At 28.6% G+C, this 9612-nt stretch overlaps 1 protein-coding gene across 3 annotated transcripts; it reads left to right on the forward strand.

Moving 5' to 3' along the window:
* Positions 1-4873: 4873 nt before the first annotated feature.
* Positions 4874-9236, forward strand: LOC110734029 (organic cation/carnitine transporter 7-like). Of its 3 annotated transcripts, none has more exons than XM_021914085.1 (6): positions 4874-5064; positions 5479-5755; positions 7059-7296; positions 7643-8159; positions 8265-8467; positions 8561-9236. In XM_021914085.1, exons 2-6 carry the CDS (start codon positions 5484-5486, stop codon positions 8861-8863), a joined length of 1533 nt encoding a protein of 510 aa, XP_021769777.1. In that variant the 5' UTR covers positions 4874-5064; positions 5479-5483; the 3' UTR covers positions 8864-9236. The 3 variants fall into 3 exon arrangements, with proteins under 3 accessions (XP_021769777.1, XP_021769778.1, XP_021769776.1); XM_021914086.1 differs by lacking the exon at positions 4874-5064 and adding an exon at positions 5146-5258; XM_021914084.1 differs by lacking the exon at positions 4874-5064 and having other exon boundaries at positions 5328-5755.
* Positions 9237-9612: the final 376 nt, after the last annotated feature.

Raw genomic sequence — 9612 nt, forward strand, 5'->3', positions numbered from 1 at the left:
AGGACAGGTGGTGCCAATGGTGGGTGTGGGGCTGCGTTAGGGTGTTAGGGGATTTTTTCTTTTTCTTTTTTTTTTTAATTTTATTTTGCCTTTGTTTTATTTATTTGAAAAAAAAAATAAAAATTACCTGTTGAAACGGTTGTGGGTAAAAAGGATCATTTTGAGAAGATGGGGTTATAAGGTGGGATTATTTCTGAAATTCGAAAAGGTAGGATTATTTTGAGCAGATGGGCGAAAGGTGGAATTATTCTTTTCAATTTTCCCTTTATATTTTTTAAATATAATATTTTTATTTTACTTAGAGATATTATTTTTACCACATGAAATTAGTCAACACCTTGTTTTTTGTTAGATTATTAAACCTATAAAAATTCAATCTTAGAAAATTAAAATAATTTGATCTGATTAAAAAATAAAACTTAACTCTGTAATTGTATGAATTCATCATAGTGGCAAAGTGTTAATGGCGGGAAGGATGGAGACTGCAAACTTTGGGAGGAGACAAAATTTCAGAAGACAAGTCAACTACGGTGTTCACGAGATTCAACAATTATTTTTATACGAAATACTGTATGATTTCATTTTTATAATGAGTTTTAAACAGTATGATATTTTGTTTTTACTGAGAAAATTAATAAAAACTAAAATATCTAACCCATAAAAATACATTATCGTTACGCCTAAGTTCAACCAACTAGGACTTCTATTAATTGAGGCAATAATCGATTTCGTCTAACAATAATACACTCCAATTATCAGACTCCTTAAGGGTTAATCATAATCATTTTACCTAATATTTATCAGTCTTATTATTATTATTATTATTATTATTATTATTATTTTATTCTTTTTTTTTTTGTATCTACAACGTATTATAGAGATTAGTAAGAGAGATTAGAGAATATAAGATTATTTGTATCTACAATGTATATTAGAGATTAGTAATAGAGATTAGAGAATATAAGGAGTATGTATTTGTTAATTGTTATGTGTGATATTATGTTCTCTTCAATTAGGGTAAACCTAATTCAATAAATTTTTACCTTTTAAACCAATTCGATTCACTCGAACTAAGGCCCCGTTCTCTTTACCTTAATTTTGCTGAATTGAAATTATTTTTACTAAGCTGAAATTATTTTTACTAAACTGATATTATTTTTACTGAACTTAAATTATTTTTACTTAACTGAAATTATTTTTTCTGATTTTCTATTATAATTCTTCTTTGAGAAATCTGAATTTTACTGAACTGAAATTATTTTTACTGAACTGAAATTAATTTTACTAAACTGAAATTATTTTTACTTAATATTATTTTTTTAAGGTGAAGAGAACAGAAATATTAATCTAGACTCTGAAATTTTTTTATACTCGATCTGCATCACCATCTATGTGTGATATTATGTTCTCCTAAAAATTACAATTAGGGAATATATTATTTACGAATAGTTCTATAGAGATTGATGCATGTCGTTGTATTATTGAAAGTGTTCAAACTACGAAAATATCAATATAAGACATCAGATTAGAGTTTAGTAGAAATGAATATGTATCCTTACATGAAACAAGATCAGATCAATAGCCCAAGAAAAAAAAAATTATAACAATTTCTAACTAGGTACTCCCTACGATTTAAATTACAACTACTATGCATCTACAATTAAATTATTCTAGTGCACCAAAAAAAAAAACAATTAAATTATTCTAAAATACCACCATAAATTGACACCCCATTAGGATAGAATTTATTATATACACCTGGGTGTACCTTACACCCAACTAACCCAAGATTAATTTTTATTCTTCATTTGATGATAAAATGAAAAACAATCATCATAATGAGAACAAATACTCATGGCGTATGGTAAGGGAAAGTTCATATCCCCGGCCATTTTTAGTTTTGCCCCAATTTCTTTTTTGCATATTCCTTATTATAATAACTTATCAAAAATTATTATCTGTTATATAAATATATTTGTTCATGAAATAAGTGAAGTTAAAGTCAATTAAGGTCTTGTTGTTCTCTTCACTTATTCAAATATTATATTGTAAAGGAAAATTATTAAAATAATTTTTATTTGGAAAAAGATATATGCAGCCCTTAGGGCTACATATAAGAAGCTAAAAATGAAAAGAATTAGCAATAACTACACATTTATTACACCGATTTACTTGTGAATTGTCGATAAATTTCTAAAATAATACTGAAAAAAAGAAGTATATTAAATTTTTATTATATGCATCCCTTAGGGCTGGGGTGTATTCTATTCACCCATTTTTTACTTATCTGAACTTATCTGATCTTATTAGAACTTATCTTAACTTATCTAAACTTATCTAAACTTATATATTAATCCTTATTAGAACTTATTTTAGTTATAAATTAAACTTAGGTAGCCCTGATTAACCCTTATCACAACTTATCTGAACTTATTTTTCCTGAACTTATCTTATCTGAACTTATTAACCCTGAAATAAGTATAAATAAGGTGAATAGAACAAACACTGTTCATGAAAAATAAGATCAGATAAGTAAAAATAAGGTGAATAGAACACACCCTTAGCATTACCCTTTTTATTTTAACTCTAAATAATAAATATAATAGAAAAATAGTGAAAAAAATAATTTTGGTTTAGTAAAAATAATATCAATATAGAAAAAATTAGGTAAAGAAAATATGATGTAATTTAAACTTGATGGCTTAGGTTTATTCTGTTCACTTTATATGTATTTATTTAAGTTGCAATAAGTTCAAATAATTTCAATTTAGGTTTAGGGCCTGTTCTCATCATTGACTGAACTGAAGTGAACTGAACTGAAGTGAACTGAATATTTTATAAGAGAAGGAAATTAGGAGCTGAATTGAACTGAATTGAACTGAGCTGAGCTGAGCTGAACTGAACTGAATTTCAACGTATGAGAACAGACCCTTAATAAGTTCTGATAAGAGTTACCAGTACAAATTACAACTAAAATAAATTTCAATAAAATTTAATAAATTCAAATAAGTTCTGAAAATCAGGTTAATTGTGAATAAAGCACACCCTTATCCCATCTTTAAATACACGTCAATATATATATATATATATATATATATATATATATATATATATATATATATATATATATATATATATATATATATATATATATATATATACACATGCAATTAAAACTCATTGACAAATACATGCAATTTTGCCACGTGTTGTCAAAGGCATATAATTGATCCACGTGACGCCATTACTTGGCATAAGATGTGGCATCATATTATAATACCATATGATCATATATATATATATGATCATATATATATATGATCATATATATATATATATATATATATATATATATATATGAGGGATCCGGTGAGAATAGGTTTATATGTGAGAATTCATACTTATATGAGAACTGATTTTAAATTTAGAACTTGTATCTGAAATTAAAATTTAGAACATTTGAGTAATAATTTAAAACATCTATGTGAGTAATATGTTTAGAACATTTGATTTTAAGAATTAGAACAAATGATTAAAAATTTATAAAATCTGCTTTATGAAATTTTAAACATATGAGTAAAATTTAGAAAATTTGATTTAAGATTATGAACATGTGAATAAAAATTTAGAACAAACTGATATAGAATATAGAAAGTGTGAATAAAAAATTTTGAACATACGAGTAAAAAATAGAACATATGCTTTAAAATCTAGAACATATAATTAAAAATCTTAGAATACACATTTTAAAATTTATAACATATAAGGGCCTGTTCACATTTACTGAACTAAGCTGAACTGAACTGAACTGAACTGATTGGAGCTGAACTGAACTGAACTGAACTAAGCTGAAATGAATATTTTATGAGAGAGGAAAATTAAGAGCTTAACTGAATTGAACTGAACTGATTGGAGCTTAACTGAACTAAACTGAACTGATTGGAGCTGAACTGAACTGAACTGAACATAAATTAAGTAAATGTGAACAGGCCCTAAGTTAAAATTTTGGAACAAGTTATTTAAAATTTATAATATTAAACTTAACTAATTTATGGTTTAGAACATGTGAGTACTAAATTAGAACATTATTTGATTTAATTTAGAATACCTAAGGAAAAGTTTAGAACATCAGATTTAAAATTTAGAACATAAAGAGTGTTCTCACATAAGAAAAATTCTCACGAGAGCCTCCCCATATATATATATATATATATATATATATATATATTAATTACTTAAAAATATTAACTAATCTATAACTATATTTCACGTAAATTTATCATATTAAAATTTAGTCTCAATATACATATAAAAATCTGGGGCATTGCTCGGGTTAAAAACTAGGTAATATATTTTTTTTTGAACGAAAAAATAAAATAAAAATAAAAAAAATGTATTAACTAGTTTTGTTTTTTTTTTTAATGTAAAAATAATACATTATACACCATTGGGACAACTTGAAAGGAATTCACGTACAACTTTAGTTTGATGGGAAATATGACTAAAATATATATGAGGGTATTTTGGGGAGAAGAAAAATAATGTGCATGGACAGCATGGTTTACACATCTCCCTAGGATTGCATCATGCAAGTAATTTACTTAATTATCTAAACATTATTTCCTTTATTAAATAATACACACGGCAACTAAACCTACTTGAGATTGGTTTATTTGTTTTTATAATTTCCTTGGGAGGAACAAACCGGCCAATTTAATTCATCTCTTCTATAGTTCTATATTCAAAATTTCCTTTATTTAATAAAATTATGAGTTAGTTAATTAGTTTATTATTTTATTTTATTTTATGATATAAATTGCCTATATTGGCTATATATATATATACAATATCTATACATACTATCAACACTCAAACAAATTTAGAAATCTCGTACTTGTTATATCTCTTTTTCTTTCTTCCAAGTAATGTTGTCATAAAATAGATCTTTGATAATCTAAAATCATTACATTATATTTTTGACATCCTATTTACATATTTCAACGTCTTCATCGTACGACCTTATCACTCATCGACACTCGTGGGATCAACAATTCAACATTATTGGTAAGTAGTCTTATTTCTTTTATTTCGACATCATTAATTAATTTCGTACGTCTTCAAATTTCATCTACACATTTGGTCCTAATTGTAAAGTCAAGTTGTATTGTTTAGATCAACAATTAGTCAAAAAAAGGCTGGAAATTATTGCTGCAAAATTGCAATCAACATTATTCATCACTAGACTTCGTTGACTCAACGTAACGAACACTTTACCGTGCAATAATCTTATTATAAATTTCGTATAGTTGCATCTTGCATAATTAGACTTGATCAAGCAAAGTTTCTTAAAAATTTTCATTAGAAATCTAATATTTATAAAAACATCTAACAAAGTTTGAAAATTATCATGAAAAAAAATAGTATATCAAACATATATTATTATTATTATTATAATTAACATTTTATTAATGACTTCAGAAAAAATGGCGGATAAAGTAAGTGTAACGTACACAGTCGATGAAGCACTTGTTACGATGGGGTTCGGAAAGTTGCAGTTTTTGGTGTTAGCCTATGCCGGAATGGCGTGGGTTTCCGAAGCTATGGAGATGATGATCCTATCGTTCGTCGGACCGGCCGTTAAATACGAATGGGAGCTTAGCGCGGCTCAAGAAAGTCTTATAACAACCATAGTTTTTGCAGGCATGTTCGTTGGTGCTTACTCTTTTGGTCTTATTTCCGATAAATATGGAAGAAGGTAAATATCATTCAGACAAATTATCTCTTTTTTGTAAAAATACTCTGTTCTCATTAATTTGGTGTTATATTATTGTGGGAAAAAGGATACAAATACTTTTTTTGGTTTGTCTTGGGGAAATTCCCTTTTTCTCATATTGAGAAACGAAATTTGTTTCTCATGGGGGTATTTTTGTAAATGAATCAACAAATTTTTTAATTATTGTGGACTCTACAATTGAATAAAGCTGAATAATGTTGTTGATTTATTTACTAAAATGTCATGTCACTATGAGAAATAGGGGCATCCCCTTTATCTTCATTGTAATATACTCATATTTAATGCATATTTTTGAACAATAGTATTGCAATTTTTGTTAATAGGTTTCTAGTGTATATTTTAATTTTTATATTAAGGTTAACTATATGCAGCCTTTAGGGTTAAAAAATTTAATTTATTTCTTAATTTGGTATTAATTTAGGAATACATATGCAAATCACGTGTAAATCAATGTAATTATGTTATATTTTTATTTATTTTATCTATTTTAGCTCCTTATATATAGGCATATAGCCTTAGGGCCATGTATGATATTTTTTTATAATTATAATTAACAAAATAATTATTATTAAAATAATGTCTTCTCAAATTATAATTTCAAATACGACAAAAAATTACTACATAAATTATTATTATTTTTAAGAAGTCCAGTTTAATTGGGTGGATAAGTTGACCATTTTATGAATTTCTATTGTACTGTTTACCAGGCCAATTAAGTCTAACAACTTGCTGTTTGTTTTTGAATTTCTTCTGTCTCTGCTGTTTAATTAACTCCTGTATTTGCTGTATCATGTGTTTCAACTGCACTAATAATTTTACATTTAGCCTTTGACATATACATAACTTATTTTGTAAGCGAGTTACTCCAACTTTAAATTTGTTATTTTACGTGTAGAAATAGTTACATGATAGGTGATGATGTAAAAAGAATTCGATCTTATGTCTAAAAATCACTCCAAGACAATAACGAACTAATCTAATAGAATTTCAATCGACGTGACATTGTCATATGGAACGTAACATGTATACATCAAATACCTAAAACGTTAACATACCCCTGATATTCATAATCTGTAACTCAGATTTCATAAGATTCTTTTTCATACTCTGATTGAATAATACTAACATAGCATACGGCATAATTTTTGGATCATTTCAGGTGTGTTTATCAGTTTATGTTACGTTTTGGACATAATTAACTATTTCTGCTACATGATTACACAATAATATGTTACTCAATTATTTGCAACTCTTTATATTTCAGGAAAGGTTTTGTGTTTTCGGCAATAGTAACATGTGCAGCTGGTCTACTGAGTGCAGCATCACCGAACTTCGTGGTGTTGCTCGTTGCTCGTTGTTTGGTAGGCGTCGGATTAGGAGCTAGTCCTGTTTTACTGACTTGGTTTCTCGAGTTTGTACCTGCACCTAGCAGGGGTACTTGGATGGTCCTTTTCCAAGCCTTTTGGACCGTCGGTTCCATCACCGAGGCTGCCTTGGCATGGGTATGCTAGTTGCTCTCTATGATCAGTTTTCGGGTTCAGATAATAGATCGCATTTGACTTTATGAATTATAGTATGAAAATTGAAAAATCACATTCTTAAAAAATCTAAATAAAGATAAACAATGGGAAATGTACATGAACTATTAATTATTTTACATTACAATCACAAGTTATATCATTTATAACATTTATACTCAACAAAATTTTATATCTCAAATTAATCTAAAGTTTATACAATCAACAGTTATGTCATGATCAAAATTTTAATCAAATATAACATGCTAGCTAGTAAGTAGTACAAATATTAATTACTTGTTGATTCTAACATGGTGCTAATCTTTAACAGGTTATAATGCCGAAATTGGGATGGAGATGGCTGTTGGGTCTATCTGTTCTGCCTTCATTCATCCTGCTGGTATTCTATTTCATTACCCCTGAGTCTCCAAGGTACTTGTGTTTGAAAGGCCGAAAGAAAGAGGCTACCCAAGTGTTGGAGAAAATAGCGAGAATAAATGGCAAAGAATTGCCTCCTGGTGTACTTGTTACTGATATGGAGCAAGAAGAAATAAACTGTCCTACTAAAGTTGTTTCAGGGGAAGAAGGCGCAGCACCTGCTAAATATGAGGATTCCGATATGTCTGTCGTTCGATCATTTAAAGTACTTCTGTCAAAGAAACTAGCTCCCACAACTCTGCTCCTGTGGATAGTTTTCTTTGGTAATGCATTCGCGTACTATGGGATCGTGTTGCTAACAACTGAGTTGAACACTAAGGACAATACATGTGATTCTCATGCTGTTCATATAAAAGAAAACACTAAGCCTGATATTGATTATAGAGCTGTGTTCATCACTAGTTTTGCTGGTAAGTTTGTCTACTTTTGGTTGATAATGACAGTTTTATTGACTAATTAACATGTACTTGTACATTTTTTTTGGTACTAACATTTTTATCTTTAACTCTTTGTAGAACTCCCTGGACTTATTATTGCTGGCATCCTAATTGATCGAATTGGTCGTAAGTATTCTATGGCAATCATGTTTGTTGCTGGTGCAATATTCCTGATTCCTCTGGTAGACCATCGATCAAACGCTATCACAACAGTTCTGATGTTTGGGGCTCGAGCCTCTATAATGGGGAGTTTCACCATTGCCTTTATTTTTGCTCCAGAGGTAAATTAATTTTGCTTTTGTTTGAGTTTGATTTTGTTGCTGCATTATCATTTTTTCATGGTAATAACGTTTTTTTTTCCTTGTATGATACAGATATATCCAACATCAGTGAGGAATACGGGTTTTGGAATGGCGAGTTCTATGGCAAGAGTAGGTGCAATGGTGAGCCCTTATGTGGCTGTAGCTTTGATACAAGGATGTCATAGAATGGCATCAATCTTGTTTTTCGCAGGAGTAATAATAGCTGCTGCAGTATCTGTCGCGCTAATTCCATATGAAACAAAAGGGCGCGAGTTAACTGATAGCATTGACAGTAATAAGAATGACATACCCAAGGCCGTAGCACTTACACAAGAGGGAGCTCAACAAAAACCACCAAGTAGTGTTAATGTATAAGCGTCTTCTAACATTGATCATTGAGATCCTACGAAGAATACGAATTGCCAACATGAACAATTTTAAGAATATCTTACTTTGTTGTTTATATATATATGTGTATGGTAGTAAAAGATAGACTTTGTATGTGTTATTAACTATTGTGTTTAGGCCTTTTTGAACAGAGGAATAATTAGTGTCAATTGGTAATGAGCAAATTAGAGTAGCTCATAATTAAGACCAAAACCCATATAGAAAGTTGTGTAATGTTTCTGGTGTGGTAGGATTTCTCTTCATACATGAGCTTGGGTGTTTGTATGTGTAAGTATTTTCTGAGTCAATGTCAAATTCAGATACAAATGATATTTATCATAAATATTTTTTATTTAAGAGATATTCCAAATTGTAGTTATTTTCTCTTTTTTTTCGATCTTTTTAACTTACTACGCATTTTATTCACACTTGTCAATGTAAAATTTTAACAACTAATTTATTAAATAAAAATAACAGCTATAAGACTTTGATATATAAAGCTAACAAGATCCCTCAAATTATATTCTTAATCAAATCATCTGAGGTTTTTTTTTTCTTTACTTTTATCCAATTGAAATTTGACTCAATACTAGACTAAAGGGGGGATATAATGAAAAGATTAATGAGGGGACCAAATGAGTTTGGGGGGCTTCATTTGTCTTCTTGGTCTTCCGCATATGACAAGGATTATAACTTGAAAAAAAATAAATCAATCATAAACTGCATAATCATTAAAA

This window comes from Chenopodium quinoa, unplaced genomic scaffold (assembly GCF_001683475.1).
Source record: "Chenopodium quinoa cultivar QQ74 unplaced genomic scaffold, ASM168347v1, whole genome shotgun sequence".
Lineage (NCBI taxonomy): Eukaryota > Viridiplantae > Streptophyta > Magnoliopsida > Caryophyllales > Amaranthaceae > Chenopodium > Chenopodium quinoa.

What these genes read in the sequence shown, in the direction of transcription:
- LOC110734029 (XM_021914084.1), top strand. Translation starts at nt 5,469, where the DNA reads ATGACTTCAGAAAAAATGGCGGATAAAGTAAGTGTAACGTACACAGTC. An exon ending in CCGAGGCTGCCTTGGCATGG is followed by an intron (nt 7,297 to 7,642) that starts GTATGCTAGTTG and finishes AATCTTTAACAG; the next exon opens with GTTATAATGCCGAAATTGGG. An exon ending in GTTCATCACTAGTTTTGCTG is followed by an intron (nt 8,160 to 8,264) that starts GTAAGTTTGTCT and finishes AACTCTTTGTAG; the next exon opens with AACTCCCTGGACTTATTATT.